At 43.3% G+C, this 20,600-nt stretch overlaps 1 protein-coding gene across 8 annotated transcripts in view; it reads left to right on the forward strand.

The window, feature by feature from the left end:
• The window catches only part of LOC126481363 (uncharacterized transporter slc-17.2-like), a 643,476-nt gene that overhangs the window by 367,303 nt on the left and 255,573 nt on the right, over nt 1-20,600 (forward strand). For all 8 annotated transcript variants that reach the window (XM_050105066.1, XM_050105069.1, XM_050105065.1 and 5 more), the window contains one exon: nt 432-662. In XM_050105066.1, the coding sequence (XP_049961023.1) occupies nt 432-662 (231 nt within the window). The remainder of the gene's footprint in view (nt 1-431; nt 663-20,600) is intronic.

Consider the following 20,600-nt stretch of genomic DNA (forward strand, 5'->3'; position numbering starts at 1 on the left):
TGTTGATGGACTACGTTTTCTAAGGACTCTCCCAATGAATCTCAACCTGGCACCCGCCTTACCAACAATTAATTTTATATGATCACTTGACAACTTGATGGTAGTGCGCACGTTGGATGCCGACGTTAAGCTTGGTGGACCCCTTGTGCTATTCGCGAAGAGTAGGGTAGGTACCGGCACCGGTTTTCACCGTCTCCCTTTTCTCATCATCATACAACACAAACATTACACTAACACACACACACACACACACACACACACACACACACACAAGTATTATTACAAATAGTTTGTAATAGTGCATGTTGCAAGTAAACTAACAAACAAAGCAATGTGGTAAATGAAAAGTCAATTAAAAAAATTCACAATTTTGGTACCGTCTGTGACGGGAGGTGGTAACTGAGAGAGTGTGTGTGTTTTCTGTTGGACAGGGCGAGTTCGAGTGGAGCAAGGCGGTGCAGGGCCGCGTGCTGTCGGGCTTCTTCTACGGGTACGTGGCGAGCCAGGCGCTGGGCGGCTGGGCCAGCGACCGCTGGGGCGGCAAGCGGCTGTTCGTGCTGGGCAACCTGCTGCAGTCGGTGGCCACGCTGCTGCTGCCCGCCGCCGCCCGCCTGCACCACGACGCGCTCTTCGCGCTGCGCCTCCTCCAGGGGCTCGTCTGCGTGAGTACCGCGCTCCGCGTCTGCGTTCACGCTCAAGTGTTTGGTGAAGCTGAAAGGGGTCTATTGGACGCGCTTTAAGAAGACGCTGTGGCAGAAGTAAAGCTGTGAGGACGGGCCGTGAGTCGTGCTTGGCTACCTCAGTTGGTAGAGCACTTCCCCGCGAAAGGCAAAGCTCCCGAGTTCGAGTCTCGGTCCGGCATACAGTTTTAATCTGCCAGGAAGTTTCATATCAGCGTACACTCCGCTGCAGAGTGAAAATCTCATTCTAGTCGAGCTTTCATTTAAATAGTAGCCCTTATCGCCTCACATCTAGTTTAGTTTGTGTTATAATGTAATGTACAATCGCCTCTCACAACTGTGTTTCCTTTCATATATCAGTGAACACCCAGAGCCTCGGGCAAGGCAGGATGCAAATGTGTTATTTTTTTTTACCACGATACAGATCCGTCCCCTTTCCTCATCTTTCTATCTCCTGTTGTGAATCTTGAGTGGTTTTTAAACTCGTAATGCTCCAGAGCTTCGAAAGTGAGAGACGTACGGTTGGTGCTCTACTGGACTTGTGTGTCTTCACTTCGCAAAGGGGTTATTAGTACCTAGACTATAGCGAGGTTAATACGATAGGTGATTTTATTCACGTATTCACGTGGAATTTATTTCGATGACTTATTTTAAGTAAATATCAGAGGGTCTTATGCACTCACTTTCTCCTGGGCTGACCGCTGAGTCACGTGGTTCCGTTCTTACGCGTGTAGTCTCAAAGAGGGGGGTACATCTCTATTGGATGGTTTGTGATGCACCCGCTTTGATTGACGTGACCTTAAACTCTCTTCGGATCAATATTCATTATCAGCCGATTACTTCGATCGGCTGCCTCGTGCGTAGATGATAAGAATGGATCTCCCTACCACAAAATGATGATGAGTCAAGTTATGTAATGAGGTAGTATAAAAAATGGGGAGATTACCACAGAGTGTGTCGATTAAACTGCCGTCCAGAACAAAATCTGCTATTTTGCGTGGCCTCTCACCCATAGGAATGTAGATTCAAGTATGGCACATCTCACAGGCGGTAAGCCACCTAACATTCGCAGAAGAATGAAAGATGGAAAATTCGTGTGACATTATCATTACTTATTCTGGGAATTTATTCTTTGCCGTTATGATTCCCTTTGAGCAACATGTAATGATCAGAATGTGGTGTTGAATAAGACGCGCTTGCGTTCACCTGTTGGTCTGGTACAGCCCCATTATTAGTAATACTTTTCGTAATGTTTCTCGTTGCCTGCAATTTATCTGTCTTCGTTGTGCCAGTTGCCCAATGCGTGTTGCTATTTCTCCTCCAGCGTTTAGAACATTTCTTTCTATATTGTCGGGAAACAATACCCTCGTCTGATGGAGTAAATGAATGTCCATGCGTAACTGTGAAATTAGATAATGCTAAAAACCCAAGAGGGAAGTATATTGGACTGCATCTCAACATTCGATGCCCATGAAATCATGTACACATTCAATTAAAGTTGGTAGCACTATAGGGCTAATTTAGTGTTACTCTGTATCATTCAGTGTTGTGCACACCAAAAGGCAAGGTCAATTATATGTGCAGATCACAAATGCGTTTAATGTTCATGAGTCCCCTATCGCTATGCTTGTCCACATACTTCCCTCGAAAGTATCAGGAGCTCGCAAGGAGGAGCCACGTTCTGGGCCCTCATGGACAGACAGTTGTTTCCCTTTCTTGGTCTGGTTAAATGTTTAGAAAATTCATCGGGATTTCTTTCTAAAAGTAATCTGTATGCCTCATCTATTCTATCCTATGTCAGGTCGTTATCCGATACCAGCTAAATATTCCTAGCTAGATATACTCACACACACACACACACACACACACACACACACACACACACACACACACATTAAAAGAAGAGAGGGAGCTTTCAAAGTGCTCATAGAACACCTTTCACGCTATTTATCTACCTTTCCACCCTCGAAGAGCAATAGAAACTGTTCTGCCAATAAAACCCAGTCTTTGTTTCACTTGCCCTACAAAATTTTACTTGACACGACAACCTTTAAATTTGTATGGTTTATTGCGTAACGGAAATTCAACGGAATTTTTTTAGCACTCGTGTGGAGGACCTCCCATATTTTACTAATCAGTGTCAGCTGACATGTATCTCACCATGCAGATATCATGTCTAAATCATTTTGCAATTGGTTTTGATCTTCTGACTACTCTGCTAGACAAAAAAACTGCAAACAGTCTTAGAGGGCTACTCAGAATATCTCCTAAATAGTTCATATAGATTAAAACCAGCGAAGGGGCTATAATACTGCCTTGGGGAATCCCAGATATCACTTCTCTTCCACTCTGTGGCCTCCAGTCAGCTACTATGAAATGTGACCCAGTCGCACAATTGAGACGATACTCCATAATCTCCCAGTTGGGTTAGGAGATTCTTGTGAAGGGCGGTGGCAAAAGTCTTCCGGTAATCTAAAAATATGGACTCGATTTGAGATCCCCTGTCGATAGTATTCGTTATTCGTGTTGACTAAAGAGCCAGTTGTCTTTCAAAAGAACAATATTTCCTGAATCCCTGTTAGTTATGTGTCAATAGATCGTTTTCTTCGAGGTGTTTCATAAGGTACGAACATAATATGTGTCCCAAACTCATGGTGCAATGTCAATGATATAGGCCTATAATTCAGCGGATTACGTCTACTTCTTTTCTTTAATACTGGCATTACTTGTCCAACTTTCTCGGCTTTAGGTACGGATCTTTGGTCGAGCGAAGGGTTGTGTATTATCACTAACTATGGATTTATTACATCAGCATATTCTCAGAGGAATCTAACTGGTATACAATGTGGACCAGAAGACTTGCCTTTACTAAGTAACTTAAGGTGCTTCGCTACACTGAGGGTATCTACCTCTAAGTTACTTATGTTCGTACCTGTTCTTGATTCGAATTTTGGAACATTTACTTCCTCTTCTTTCGTGAAGAAATTTCGGAAAATTGTATGTAGTAACTCAGCTTTAGCAGCGCTGCCATCGGTAATACTACCACTTCTATCCTACAGTGCAGGTACGGACTGTTCCTTACCGCTGGTGTTCTTTACATACGATGAGAGTCTGCGAGATTTTGAGACAGAGTTTCTCGCAGCGAAGTTCGCGCTAAATTTGGAGCTTCTGTAAGACATTATCAATCGTGGGCATTTTACATTTCATTTAAATTTGGTATGCTTCCTTCGTTGCTTTTGCAACAGTATTCTGACCTGTTTTGTGTGTCATTGGGGAACTGTTCCGCATCTTATTAATTTTCTTGGTATGAAACTCTCAATTGCCATCAGTACGATTTCTTTAATTTAAGCCACGTTTGGCCTACGTGTAAGTTGCTATTTTGGGCATCAACAAAATTTTTATCTGCTTTTTAAGTAGAGATATTTTGCATTCATCTTTGACGTATTTGTATATTATGGTATTCAGTCTTGCTACAATGACCTTGTAGTCAGTAATAACTGTATCCATCATGACGGTCTCTATTTGCTCAGAACTGTTTGTGGCTAAGATGATAATGATGATGAAGATGATATTTGGTTTGTGGGGCGCTCAACTGCGTGGTTGTTGGTGCACGTACAAATTCCGAGTCTGTGCACCGTCCAGTCTCGCCACTTTCCCGAATGATGATGAAATGATGAGAACAACACAAACAATCAGTCCCCGTGTGGGGCGACGGGTGGAATTTATTGAGAATATATGTTGTTATTTAAATGTAGAGTCTAATGTAGAAAAGATGTATTTCCCGGCCGATTAGCAACATATGTGGGGCGGCAGGTGGAATAATTGTAGAATATATGTTTTGTTTGTTTTTCCCGGCCGGTTAGCCATATGTGGAGCGGCGGGTGGAATTATTGTTTATAAAATGGTTCCTATTATTTATTTAATGCTGTTGTTTGCCGTTCTCAACACTGGCTCTCTAACTACAATATTGGCAACCAGAAAGTGATTAGCAAAACGTGAAGCCTTTAATTAGAATTCCTAGTGCCTACTTCATCTGAGAAATACACTTATAGCTACAGCTTATAGCTCTGAGGAATTAGGAGATTGTCTGGGATTCATAATCAAAAACGATTCTGTCTAAAATGTTCACTATATTCTGAAAGTCACAGACCAAAGAAAAAGAATCCACACAATCCAGCTACCAGAGCAGTTCAGAGTCTAACGCGCTGATGCAACTATAACTGTTCAAATTAAAGGTTTAAGTGAATGCTCGCCATAATTTGATGATAATGTTCATCAAACGCCACAATAAATAATGGTAGAATTTCTGTCCCGCAGCGGCACGTGAAAATACGACATACGCAGATTGAAGATAGATCATTAAAGTCATCCCAGAATTAACACTTCACTCGAAAACGATTTCATGGTTACGCGTATCCCGAGTAACTTATTACGGCATCCGAGGCTGTTTATAGCAATGATACCGACGCGACGCGACTCCTGGCACAGATGGTGCGCTAGTCAGTGTCTGGAGAGAACTGGGGCCTTTTTTCCTTGCGCAGCGTTCTTATATATAAAGCCGCGGTGCGGACGGCTAATGGAACGCCTGATCAAATCGGCTCTCCCGACTAGCCGCTGGGCTAGTAATGCACCACTTTAAGTTATTGAATAAATCATTGCTTCCTTTGCTGATGGCCGATGAAGCTCTCAATTTAAATGTGCAATCAGCACACAGGTAAGTAATCATAATAAAAGTCTGACATGGCTAAGTCAAATATTTTGGGCGAGAGAATTGATTTAATTACTCTACACGCAGTAGACGAGCTCTGAACTTACCCTTTGGAGATACGCTATCGCTATAGTTTTATAGTTATTCAGTTGAAACTTCTCACATCTTTATGGTTATAGCGGATCTCCCTTCTACTTAAATTTAAACATCCTAGCCTTATTTATTCGCCTACTTAATCTATCTTGCTTCCTTAATTTTTAAGATAAAAACCAGAAAATCATGAATTTCAACTAAAATTTTAATTTGTGAGATCCAGAATACTGTTTCTACTAAATTATTATGCAAAAGGAATCTAAGTATAAATTTTTAAGTTTCTAGCTCTTTTCTGTTGCGCCAATGATTTTTACAGAAAAGCATCCAAATTTCGAAAATGGTTAAAGTTATTGAACTGATATTCAACACATATTGATTTAGTATTACTCCTGACATGCTAGAAACGTTTCAGGTTATTTACTTGATTTTTGAAGTATTGCGCAACATTTATGACGTCAGAGCTAGTTACAGCAGACTGGCTGGCACACAATGGAAAGACTGATGTGAATTTTATACGGCGTGAGTCGGCTGCTTCCCTACACCCGGGAGGAGAAAATCCGCATCCCAGCCGGGAATCGAACCCGGGATCCAATCTGTGGTTAAGGGGTTTAGTATGTTATCATTAACAGTTTACATTTCCTTTGGACTCGTAAGACCGGCCGCGGTGGTCTCGCGGTTCTAGGCGCTCAGTCCGAAACCGCGTGACTGCTACGGTCGCAGTTTCGAATCCTGCCTCGGGCATGGATGTGTGTGATGTCCTTAGGTTAGTTAGGTTTAAGTAGTTCTAAGTTCTAGGGGACTGATGACCACAGATGTTAAGTCCCATAGTGCTCAGAGCCATTTGAACCATTTTTGTGGGCTCCTAGGCTATTTTCTCAAAACAATTTTCTGAGAAAGCATTCAGAACACTTTCATATTTGTTTTTGGATCTATCACCGACCTTAAAGTGGGCTATGTCTAGCCACCTGTGCGTGTTAAAAGTACATTCTTACTGCATATTCGTGCCATAGCACCAGAAACCGAAAATTATCATGTCATTACACGAGACGGCTTTTACAGTTACTGAAATGTGATATAACAAGTGAACGTCACATACACAAATTAATATATCAGCGAGTACAGTGTTATGGAAATACTGATTTAGCTGAATCATATAGGGTAAAGGGGTGAGTATTTTATTGTACGTTTAATATTTGAAATATTTTAGTTACGGAGATATAGGAATTAGTATTTGCTTTTAAATGGAAACGATATGCTTTTCTAACGGTATTGAAAGTTCCTGAATGGAGGACAGTCGTAAAGCATGTGCTAACGGTGATAATGAAATATTTTTTTCAAAGAAGTTGGGAGCTGTGCTAAATAAAGCAACGAAATCTGATGACACTGCGTTTCTTGAACCTCATTTACTTTCATTGCCTAACAGGGCTGAAATTGCACTTTATGGGACATAGCGGTTTCGTGTTCTACTCATATTCCAGCATTTTTCTCGAAATGTTTCCCAGTATAGTTAACGATGTATTATACCATCGAACTTCTCATTCACTGTCTGTCTAATTCAATTATAAACGACATGGCCCAATTTATTTAAATACAGTTTCTTCTATATGTGCGTAGAGAAAACAATTTAGGATGTTAAGCGTACAACAAACTACTCGCTTCCCCTATCTCATAATATCATTTATTGCAAACCGAATTTTGGTGTGTGCAAATGTTGCGAAAATTTTAGGGTTTCCACGTTTATTCTCAAAATGTGTACTAACACAGTCTATAGGCTGGTCAGAAACCGTGTGAAAAGCATCAGCAGAAAAATGTGCCTATAGCCCTTCACGCGTGTACCACTTTCCATGACAATGAGTAAAATTTGAGCGAAATTAAAATGCTTCCTACACATGTGGCAGTTTGTCTGGGAGGCTTTCTTTATCGCAGAAGACGTGCCAGGGTGGTCGGCACTGTCTTCCGTTGCACTGGATGATGACAGAACCATGGCAGTAGGCAGGTATTGGACGAGTTTCTGGACCACCTTAGCAACATCCATCAAAATATTGTTTTCACTATGGGAATAGAGGAGAATGGTTGTTTCCCTTTCCTGGACGTTATAATAAGGAGGAAGGCAGATGGTGCACTAGGGCATTCAGTATATAGAAAAAAGAAACACACAGACCTGCATGTAACGAGCTATCACTATCCAGTGCAACATGAAAGAAGTATTCCGGAAAAATGGGTATAGTGAAGTGCAGATTAATAGCGCATTCAAGAACAGACTAGATACTGGAAACCGGAATGAGAAAGGCGTAGACAAGAGACTGGTTTTCCTTCTTTACCCGGGACCGCCCCCAGCCAAAATTGCGCGGATACTGGAAATAACCAGCATAAAAACCATTTTCAGACCACCGCTAAGACGAGAAAGTTGCCTGGTTCTATGAAAGACCCACTGAAAATGAACGTACTGGGAATATACAGCGTCGCCTGCTGAAGTGGCCAGCGGTACACTGGGTAAACGCAGCGCTCTATTCCGAGACGCTGGGAGTACATGAGGCATGTGGGAACCGGGACTGTCAGAAAAATCAGCTATAACAGACCATAGCAACAAGAAAGACTATACGTTTGACTTTTAGAACAGCAAGGTGCTTTGACGTGCAACCAACTATTAGGATATCGCTAGGACGGGTTCGCAAAGTCTTGTCAACAGAGACGAAGAATACCAACAAAGAATCGAGCGATAGTGGCAACACGACGAGAGCGCGACCAGCGCCGTCCAAATTGCAAGACGTGCCCGAAATGCCAACAGAGGAATGCGAACGGATCGCCCGCTGCTATCTCCATTGCTGCCTCACCGCTCTCCCGCCGGCCGGACAGTACACGGCCATTTGTAGCCAGTTGCTCGGCCACCATTGACCAGACGTTTTCAATTGGTGAGAGATCTGGAGAATGTGCTGGCCAGGGCAGCAGTCGAACATTTCTGTATCCAGGAAGGCTCGTGCAGGACCTGCAACATGCGGTTGTGAATTATCCTGCTGAAATGTAGGGTTTCGCGGGGATTGAATGGAGGGTAGAGCCACGGGTCATAACACATCTGAAATGTAACGTCCACTGTTCAAAGTGCCGTCAATGCGAACAAAACGTGACCGAGACGTGTAACCAAAAGCACCCCATACCATCACCCCAGGTGATATGCCAGTATGGCGATGACGACTACACGCATCCAATGTGCGTTCACTGCGATGTCGCCAAACACGGATGCGACCATCATGATGCTGTAAACAGAACCTGGATTCATCCGAAAAAATGACGATTTGCCATTCGTGCACCCAGGTTCGTCGTTGAGTACACTATCCCAGGCGCTCCTGTCTGTGATGCAGCGTCAAGGGTAACCGCGACCATGGTCTCCGAGCTGACAGTCCATGCTGCTGCAAACGTCGTCGAACTGTTCGTGCAGATGGTTGTTGTCTTGCAAACGTCCCCATCTGTTGACTCAGGAATCGAGACGTGGCTGCCCCATCCGTTAGAGCCATTAGGATAAGATGCCTGTCATCTCGACTGCTGGTGATACGAGGCCGTTGGGATCCAGCACAGCATTCCGAATTACCCTCCTGAACCCACCGATTTCATATTCTGCTAACAGTCATTGGATCTCGACCAACGCGAGCAGCAATGCCGCGATACGATAAACCGCAATCACGATAGGCTACAATCCGATCTTTATCAAAGTCGGAAACGTGATGGTACGCGTTTCACCACTTTACACGAGGCATCACAACAACGTTTCACTAAGCAACGCCGGTCAACTGCTGTTTGTGTATGAGAAATCGGTTGGAAACTTTCCTCATGTCAGCACGTTGTAAGTATCGCCACCAACTTTGTGTGAATGCTCTGAAAAGCTAATCATTTGCATATCACAGCATCTTCTTCCGGTCGGTTAAATTTCGCGTCTGTAGCACCTCATCGTCCTGGTGTAGCAATTTTAATGGCCAGTAGTGTACAACAGGGAATTTCGTGTAAATTTTACGAGGATTTAGAGTCCTAGTGTTAAGAACTACTTCAGCTGTATTCTGTATTAAGGTACATTTAGAGTTTAATACAGCTAAGGTAAACATGTAGATGTGTGGCATTCGTGGTTGGACATACTACGGTTGGGTTGACTGGGTGCAGCCACCGGTCGGAGAGTGTGTTAACATTAACTGAATCATCTTTGGAGCAAATTGTGGTCCAATTTGAAACGAATCTATCGGGTAGTGAAGTGCAGCTCCTCTCAAAGGTCCAGTGCGGGCTGTAATGGTCGTATGGCAGCGAATCTTAGAAGATATTCTAATGCAGTGACGCTGGAAAAAAATTGGTTCCAGTTTTGGCCACCGGTTGCAAATCTGGTGCGGTGAACGAAAGACAGACGTATAGAAATGTTTCCACATGTAGAGGTTCGAATCCTGCCTCGGGCATGGATGTGTGTGATGTGCTTAAGTTAGTTAGGTTTAAGTAGTTCTAAGTCTAGGGGAGTGATGACCTCAGATGTTAAGTCCCATAGTGCGCAGAGCCATTTGAACCATTTTTTGGAATGTGAGCAGGAAAGGTAAAACAAGTGAAAAAGGCATAATGTTGATTTTATTATTAACCAGCACTTGTACAATTTTTTCAACATGGGCACCGGAGAAGTCGACAAAGTACAGCGCCAGTTTTGCACCTTGTGGCCAAAACTGGAACTAATTTCTTGAAAGAATAAATCGATTCGGCATTGACGCTTTAGCGTATTTAGAAGTTTCGCTGTCACACTGGACCTTCATGGGTAGCTACACTTTAATTATAAGCATCCGGTATATAGAAGAAATACCGACATGTAAACTATTCAGTCTGTCTGAATTTTGCAAGCGGAACGATCTAAAATTGTCAAGAGAAAAGGGAAGGCTTACGTTTCCCAAAAACAAGGTGGAATCCTAATTCATATAACTTTTAAAAAAAAGCTAGACATCACAGCGGTATCTCAGTCCGCATCAGGGTGCTAACGTAACTATTTCTCTAAAAATACCGGGTGATCAAAAAGTCAGTATAAATTTGAAAACTTAATAAACCACGGAATAATGTAGATAGAGAGGTAAAAATTGACACACATGTTTGGAATGACATGGGCTTTTATTAGAACAAAAAAAAGTTCACAAAATGTCCGACAGATGGCGCTGGACAGCAAAACTACTACCGTGACGGGTGAGAGGTACGCCGATATGTTACAGAATCGCATCTTCCCCTGACTGGCTGATAAACATGTGCTGGAACGTACGATGTTTATGCAGGATGGCGCTCCACTTCATATTGCTAGATGCGTGAAAGATCTCTTGCGCGCGTCGTTTGGTGGTGATCGTGTGCTCAGCCGCCACTTTCGTCATGCTTGCCCTCCCAGGTCCCCAGACCTCAGTCCGTGCGATTATTGGCTTTGGGGTTACCTGAAGTCGCAAGTGTATCGTGATCGACCGACATCTCTAGGGATGCTGAAAGACAACATCCGACGCCAATGCCTCACCATAACTCTGGACATGCTTTACAGTGCTGTTCAAAACATTATTCCTCGACTACAGCTATTGTTGAGGAGGGATGGTGGACATATTGAGCATTTCCTGTGAAGAACATCATCTTTGCTTTGTCTTACTTTGTTATACTAATTATTGTTATTCTGATCAGATGAAGCGCCATCTGTCGAACATTTTTTTAACTTTCGTATTTTTTTGTTTCTAATAAAACCCCATGTCATTCCAAGCAAGTGTGTCAATTTGTACCTCTCTATCTACATTATTCCGTGATTTATTCAGTTTTCAAATTTATACTGACTTTTCGATCACCCTGTATATATTGTCTTCGAATTGCCCCGCTTTCTTCATTAGCATACAGTCTGCTGCTTGCGAACTGACCTAGGCGTTTTACCCCTCCTGCAGGTTTCTGCGGTTCACTACAAATATCCCTGTCGTGCTGTCACATTTGCGCTGCAGAAGACTGGGAGGGGTGAGGGTGGGGGGAGGGGGGAGTAGGTGCGGAAGCGAAACGCAGCACTGCAAAGACTTTCAACTTCCTACATTCCCTCGCCTTCTCCACTTTTTTAAAAACATTCTCTTCTTTAGCTTGTACGTGCGCGGGCGTGCTCCGGCCCCGAAGGCGTGGAAACGCGAAACTAATCTGGCGGCCGGCCGGAATATTCCGCATAGCCCCATAAATTAGCGGACACCTTTTGTTTTGCGGGCGGGTGGACGCACGGGAAGCGACTTGCGGCGTGCGGCGAGCTCTGAGCAGCGGGCCGGGGCGTGCCGGCGCGCCGTTTTCGCAGCGGCGCGTGCCTCCGTGCAGGGAGAGGGCGAACTAATCTCTTTTAATGGGGGCATGGCGTGACGCTGCCGCCGCCTTCCGTGCCCCGCGACACTGCCGGCTGTAAATTTCTTTCTCCGCCGCGCAGTCTCTCCGAGTGGCGGCCTGACAGAGCACTTCTGTTTGTGTGTGTGTGTGTGAGAGAGAGAGAGAGAGAGAGAGAGAGAGAGAGAGAGAGAGAGACGTCTTTCGCCAACACCAACGGCAAGCCTGACTGACCTCGGGTAATCCCGAGGCAGAGGCATAGCGAAGTGACGACAAATACACCCACGCTGGTAACATCTGGTGGTAAAACGTTAAAAAAAAGTTTTTATGCTACCCTGATCCTGATGACTTGCACAGGATGGGGTTTGTGGATTCCAAAAATCTTTCTCAGTACTCTCTTAACGCCAGGAAACACCTGTGTAATGGAGTAATTTTCCGTCCGTTGTCGGAGCTTCCGTGGTGCCGTGCGAAGCCCCACTCACGTCCGATGCAAGAAAACGTGTACTAAGACACAAGGGTTCAAAATGGTTCAAATGTCCCTAAGCCTTATGGGACTTAGCATCTGAGGTCATCAGTCCCCTAGACTTAGAACTACGTAAACCTAACTAACCTAAGGACTTCACACACATCCATGCCCGAGGCAGGATTCGAACCTGCGACCGTAGCAGCTACGTGGTTCCCGACTGAAGCGCCTAGATCCGATCGGCCACAACGGCTGGCAGACGCAAAGGCATTCATGGCGGTAGCTCCCAGTGGGCATTGATTTAAATCAATGGGGAAAGTTGAAAACTTCTGCTGTACGGGAATTCGAACCTGGGTCTCCTGCTTACTTGGCAGATACGCTGACCATGCGCTATCTGGACGCAGTGGTCACCGCAACTGCGCGTACTTCCCTAGCACGCCTCTCGTCAGGCCAACATTTTCAACTTATCCACACATTACTGATGCAGTGTCCCTTGCCCATTATCTTCATTAGTCGCGATATTTCGCGTAAGAGTTCGAGTATTCTGCGCATCTGCAGTGAAGTGATCGCTGGCCGTCCTCGCCTTCATTATACAGGGTGGTCCATTGATCGTGACCGGGCCAAATATCTTACGAAATAAGGGTCAAAAGAAAAAACTACAAAGAACGAAACTCGTCTAGCTTGAAGGGGGAAACCAGATGGCGCTATGGTTGGCTCGCTAATGGCGCTGCCATACGTCAAACGGATATCAACTGCGTTTTTTAAAAATAGGAACCCCCATTTTTTAATATGTATTCGTGTAGTACGTAAAGAAATATGAATGTTTTAGTTGGACTACTTTTTTCGCTTTGAGATAGATGGCGCTGTTATAGTCACAATCATATGGCTCACAATTTTAGACGAACAGTTGGTAACAGGTAGGTTTTTAAATTAAAATACAGAACGTAGGTACGTTTAAATATTTTATTTCGGTTGTTCCAATGTGATACATGTACCTTTGTGAACTTATAATTTCTGAGAACCCATGCTGTTACAGCGTGATTACCTGTAAATACCACATTAATGCAATAAATGCTCAAAATCATGCCCGTCAACCTCAATGCATTTGACAATACGTGTAACGACATTCCTCTCCACAGCGAGTAGTTCGCCTTCCGTAATGATCGCACATGCATTGACAATGCGTTGACGCATGTTGTCATGCGTTGTCGGTGGATCACAATAGCAAATATCCTTCAACTTTCCCCACAGAAATAAATCCGGGGACGTCAGATCCGGTGAACGTGCGGGCTTCGACGACCAATCCACCTGTCATGAAATATGCTATTCAAAATCGTTTCAACCGCACGCGAGCTATGTGCCGGACATCCATCATGTTTGAAGTACATCGGCATTCTGTCATGCAGTGAAACATCTTGTATTAATCGGTAGAACATTATGTAGGAAATCAGCACACATTGCACCATTTAGACTGCCATCGTTAAAATGGGGGCTACTTATCCTTTCTCCCATAACGCCGCACCATACATTAACCCAAGGTCGCTGAGGTTCCACTTGTCGCAGCCATCGTGGATTTTCCGTTGGCCAATAGTGCATATTATGTTTGTTTACGTTACCGCTGTTGATGAATGACGCTTCGTCGCTAAATATAATGCGTGCAAAACATCTGTCATCGTCCCGTAATTTCTCTTGTGCCCAGTGGCAGAACAATACACGACGTTCGAAGTCGTCGCCATGCAATTCCTGGTGCATATAAATATGGTAAGGGTGCAATCCAAGCTGATATAGCATTCTCAACACAGACTTTTTGAGATTCCCGATTCTCACGCAATTTGTCTGCTATTGATGTGCGGATTAGCCGCGACAGCAGCTAAAACACCTACTTGGGCATCATCATTTGTTGCAGGTCGTGGTTGACGTTTCACATGTGGCTGAACACTTCCTGTTTCCTTAAATAACCTAACTGTCCGGCGAACTGTCCGGACACTTGGATGATGTCGTCCAGGATACCGAGCAGCATACATAGCACACGCCCGTTGGGCATTTTGATCACAATAGCCATACATCAACACGATATCGACCTTTTCCGCAATAGGTAAACGGTCCATTTTAACACGGGTAATGTATCACGAAGCAAATACCGTCCGCACTGGCGGAATGTTACGTGATACCATGTACCTATACGTTTGTGACTATTAAAGCGCCATCTATCTCAAAGCGAAAAAAGTGGTCCAACTAAAACATTCATATTTCTTTACGTACTACACGAATGTGTAATAAAAAATGTGGGTTCCTATTTCAAAAAACGCAGTTGATATCCGTTTGACCTATGGCAGCACCATCTATCGGGCCAACCATATCGCCATCTGGTTTCCCCCTTCAAGTTAGAGGAGTTTCGTTCTTTGTAGTTTTTCATTTGATGCTTATTTCGTGAGATATTTGGCCCGGTCACTATCAATGGACCACCCGATATATGTGCTGTTTGTTCGTTCGGACATATGCAGAAGAACAGACATCACATATACAGTGCTAGAACTCTTTGTAATGTGCAGCGTTCGAGAAAAATTACCTGAACTACTGTTCCACTGCTATTGATCAGCGTAGCGGACAGACTACAGGCCTTCTCTCAAGCCTTAACTTTTTTTCGTTTTGTATCTGTTCTGTATAAATTCTTCCTATAAAGTGCGTTAAAACAAATACAAGCCGGACGCTCTAAAACGAATGCTACTGCCTACGAAATAACGTGTTGCCCCATAACACTCAAACTCGCCGCTAGAGAGACATGGGCGCACGCCCACGCAACGACAGTGTCAGCAGGCGCTGACCAATCACAGCACTCATTCATGAAAACAGAAACATGGGGGCTTCAAAAGAAGAGAAAATTAATGTAGTACGTTTATTTATAGCGGCAAGAGGGCGGGGAACAGAAATGCTTCGAAGAACGACACATGTGTGCGGAGACTACTGAATGTCAGCTGCCATTCCGACTCTCAGTCCGACCTCTGGGGTAATGCTGCCACCGTAACTCTCCGCTCTTCAATAATGAAGGCACCCACCTGCTGCACAATGGTATCGATAATGCGACGTGGCGTTCTAGCGTGGCGGCCAGCGACATCCGTTCTTCCTTGAATCTCTTGTACCACACTTTGACCCTTGCAATGGACATGCGTTGTCCTCCGTTCGCTTGTGCCATTCTTTGTTGAATTTCCATTTCCCGCACTCCTTCCGCTGTAAGGAAACGCACTGCACCCTTTCATCTTGTTTTGAACCCTCCATTTCACCGCTTACAGCACGACTGGTCCAGTGGACGGTCTACGCGGGCTCATGCCGACTCTCTCGTCATCCAGGTGTGCGCCCCTGTCCCTCCAGTGGCGAGTTTTTGAGCCTCAGAGCTCTTACAGGGACCACACCGTCTTCCACTGTTTATTTTATTTTATTTTTTTTTATTTATTTATTGTGCCGTGGGACCACATTTAGGAGAAGTCTCCATGGTCATGGAACGAGTCAATACATGAAATTATAACACGATTGTAGAAACAGATAAAATGAAATATAAGAAACATATTCAGGCGACAAGTCTTTAGTTTAATAAAGAAAATCAAGAATGTAGCACTGGAATTTGCTTAATTTTTTAGCTCTTCCAGGAGCTCCTCGACAGAATAGAAGGAGTGAGCCATGAGGAAACTCTTCAGTTTAGACTTAAAAGTGTTTGGGCTACTGCTAAGATTTTTGAGTTCTTGTGGTAGCTTATTGAAAATGGATGCAGCAGAATAGTGCACTCCTTTCTGCACAAGAGTCAGGGAAGTGCATTCCACATGCAGATTTGATTTCTTCCTAGTATTAACTGAGTGAAAGCTGCTAACTCTTGGGAATAAGCTAATATTGCTAACAACAAACGACATTAAAGAAAATACATACTGTGAGGGCAATGTCAAAATTCCCAGACTATTGAATAGGGGTCGACAAGAGGTTTTCGAACTTACACCATACATAGCTCTAACAGCTCGTTTTTGAGCCAAAAATACCCTTTTTGAATCAGAAGAATTACCCCAAAAAATAATACCATATGACATAAGCGTATGAAAATATGCGAAGTATACTACTTTTCGTGTTGAAATGTCACTTATTTCAGATACTGTTCTAATGGTAAATAAAGCGGCATTTAGTTTCTGAACAAGATCCTGAACATGGGTTTTCCACAACAGCTTACTATCTATCCGTACGCCTAGGAACTTGAGCTGTTCCGTCTCGCTTATAACATGCCCATTCTGTCTGATTAAACTGTCAGTTCTTGTTGAATTGTGGGTTAGAAACTGTAAAAACTGAGTCTTACTGTGATTTAGCATCAAATTATTTTCCACAAGCCACGAACTTATATCATGAACTACATTATTTGATAATGTTTCAATATTACACACAAGATCATTCACTACCAAGGTGGTGTCATCAGCAAACAGAAATATTTTTGAATCACCTGTAATACTAGAAGGCATATCATTTACATAAATAAGAAACAGCAGTGGCCCCAGCACCGACCCTTGGGGAACGCCCCATTTAACAGTGCCCCATTGGGACTGAACATCATTACCACTCTCAATATTGCGGAGGATTACCTTCTGCTTTCTGTTCTTAAAGTAGAGGCAAACCAATTGTAAGCTACTCCCCTTACTCCATAATGGTCAAACTTCTGCAAACTTCGCAACCTTTTATTTAATCCGTCCAAAACCTCACAGAGAAAAGAGACTATAGCATTTTCAGTTGTTAAGCCATTTCTAAAACCAAACTGTACATTTGACAGCAAATTATGTGAATTTAAATGCTGCAGTAACCTTGTATATACAACCCTCTCGATAACTTTAGCAAACACCGATGGCATAGAAATAGGTCTATAATTGTCAACATTATCCCTGTCTCCCTTTTTATAAAGTGGCTTCACTACCGAGTACTTTAATCGGTCAGGAAACCGACCACTCCTAAAGGAAAAGTTACAGATATGGCTAAGTACTGAGCTAACATACGTGGAACAATACTTCAGTATTCTGCTAGATACCCCGTCATATCCATGAGAGTTCTTGGTCTTTAGTGATTTAATTATTAACTCAATCTCCCTCTTGTCAGTATCATGGGAGAGCATTTCAGGTAACAGTCTCGGAACACTTTTTTCTAAGAGCGCTATATGATTCCCTGTTGGGACTAGGTTTCTATTTAGTTCACCTGCTATATTCAGAAAGTGATTATTAAGTACTGTACATATTTGCGACTTATCAGTAACACGGACATCCCCACTACGCACTGATTCTATATTCTCGACCGGTCTCTGCAGACCAGCCACTTCCTTTACGACTGACCATATGGTTTTAATTTTATCCTGAGACTTAGCTATTCTATCTGCATACCACATACTTTTTGCCTTCCTAATAACTTTTTTAAGCACCTTACAATACTGTTTGTAATGGGCTGCTGCATTTAGATTTTGACTGTTTCTAACGTTTTGATATAATTGCCACTTTGTTCTACAAGATATTCTTATCCCTTTAGTCAGCCACCCAGGCTGCCTGTTTGTGCTAGTACCCTGTTTTGAACGTTCTAACGGAAAGCAACTTTCAAAGAGCACGAGAAAAGTCTTGAGGAAAGCGTTATATTCATCGTCTACCGTATCAGCACTTTAAACATCTCGCCACTCTTGTTCCTTGATAAGGTTTACAAAAGTCTGTACAGCAACTGGATCAGCTTTCCTAAAAAGTTGGTAACTATATTTAACATGTGTTGCAGCACACAAATCTTTTAGACTTAAAATTTGTGCATCATGATCTGAAAGGCCATTCACCTTTTTGCTAACAGAATGCCCTTCTAATAATGACGAATGAACAAAAATATTGTCTATGGTTGTTCTACTGTTCCCTTGCACTCTTGTTGGAAAGAATACGGTTTGCATAAGATTATATGAATTAAGGAGGTCTACTAGCATCCTTTTCCTTGCACAATCACTTATACAATTAATATTGAAGTCACCACATATAACTAACTTTTTGTATTTCCTATAAAGTGAACCAAGAACCTCCTCTAGCTTTAGCAAAAATGTAGTGAAATCGGAGTCTGGGGATCTATAAATAACAACAGTAAGAAGTTTAGCTCCACTAAATTTAACCACACCTGCACAACATTCAAACACCTTTTCAGTGCAATACAGTTCCATCAGCGGTTTTCATTTCCACACTTCGGCTCGTTTCTTAATGAATTAATGATACTTCTTTATGAAGACTTCTGATAGCCGATATAAGGTGTAAAAGTAACCTAACATCTACAAAGGATGGATCCAGAGAAACTATCACGGCACGTAAGGAACTTTAAACCAAAAGAGAAAGGAGGTCGCGGGAGACAGAGAAAGAGCGGGGAAGCCTAACAGATCGCTGTTGGCCTAATACGGAAAACACAGACGGAAATGAAGAAGACAGTTCCACTGACTCGATCAGAAATGTTTATCGGCGCAGCCACACGAATTCCCTGCACAGCTGCAGTTGTATTATCATTTCATTTCATTTAAAGTCGCCTATTTACCTCTGACCCACGAATTAAACATCACTACTCCAAACTTGATAATTATTACCAGTAACTAGGTCTAGTCTCACGAATGTACTGAGATTCGACCAGTGGCCTGGAATACGTACACAGCTAACAGTCAAGCATTCCTCCAGATGGTTCCTTCATACTTCGGCCCAAAATCTCCAAATCACCAAAACAGGAATATAAAGTCCAAAATGGGAAGGGTACAAACAAAACCAGAACTCCTTAAGTTTCCTCTGGAATAAGTTAATTCATTGTTTTCCATTAGATCTGACCAGTTCCACTTTGTTTATTTTAAACTACCTCCAGCTAGTTACTGGATCCGATCCAACTCATTGGATGTCATCTAAGTAACAAATCTATCTGTGACATTTCAACCCTTCTGTAGCGCCTTGATGGCGGGACACTACTGTGGCATAGTATGGTTCGAGGTCTGATTGAGGTCATGACATCGACAGTTGACCGCTAATGGTATGTGAGTACACTGATTTGGAGGATAGATTCCCGTCCGAGGCCCTAAGATGTTACTGAGACAGTATTACAATATTAAGCATTTACTATCCACAAAATATAAGAGTTAATTTATCGACGTTCAGGCAGCCAGCGTTGATAGGAGAACAAGCCGAAAGCGGCCACCTGTTATGTGCTGACCAGGGTGCAGCTCGTAGTAACAGTGGTGGCAGCAGAGCCTGCACGTCAGCACCAACGTTGTCATGAGGCCGTTGTCCTGCGGAGTTAGTACGCGTCGCCGTCTGTGCTGCTCAAAGTATCAGACTGCATCCCGGACATATTTTACAGCGTTGTGTTTGGCGTACAAGAGACAAACTACTCGGGGACGATGATTGTTTTTGTCAGCATGAGAATGCACGCTGCCATAAAGCACCATCAGTGAGAAAATAGTTCATGGAAATTCACATTCCTGAAATGCTGAAATGAACTAGCCTGCCTAGAGAGCCGATCTGAACCCAATGGAAGAACTTTGGGATGAGTCAGAACGTCGGCTTCAACATCACTACCTACTCTGGTACCGGCTCTCAGGAAAGAATGGTCTTTCGTTCCTCCTTAAACATTCAGATACCAGACTGAAAGCGTCCCCATTACAGTTCAAGCAATCATAAAGTTTAAGGGTGAACATACTTCATATCAATTCCCACTAATAGGCGTCCGGAAACTTTTGATGAAATAGTATATCTTAAGCTGCATTCTGAGAGAACAGAACAGTGGACTCGTGTACACTAGTCCACCAACAAGTTTATACCATGCACGTATTGCCACTTTGTGGCAAAAATAGTTTTCAACAGAGGAACTTGCACGCCAAAGAGGGGCATATCACAACGCCGTCATTCGATATTCAACAGTTATCAAATTATTACCATCGATGGGTAGAGAAGGACATCTGCCCCTCCCCTTCCTACAGGCCTTCAAACCCTCCTAAAAAAATTACGAAGGTCCTCCCGAATCAGACACAGCAGGCGGACGGATCATTTCAGTATCAGTTTGAAGAAAGCCAGGTGCATTGGGTACAGAGTAGTAGCTCGTACACCAAGAGCCATTTGTTTTGAAATCTCCGAACTATTTCTCTGTTCGCCACTGTTCTCTCTCTCTCTCTTCTCTCTCTCTCTCTCTCTCTCTCTCTCTCTCTCTCTCTCTGCCCCTCCTGTTTTGTAATATCAGTTTTCATCTCCTGTGCAAACCTCTTCTTCTCACAGTAACATTTGAAACCAATTTCTTAAATTATTTCCTGGATGTATTCAAATTGCTATCTTCC

Source organism: Schistocerca serialis, chromosome 5, assembly GCF_023864345.2.
Source record: "Schistocerca serialis cubense isolate TAMUIC-IGC-003099 chromosome 5, iqSchSeri2.2, whole genome shotgun sequence".
NCBI classification, from domain to species: Eukaryota; Metazoa; Arthropoda; class Insecta; order Orthoptera; family Acrididae; genus Schistocerca; species Schistocerca serialis.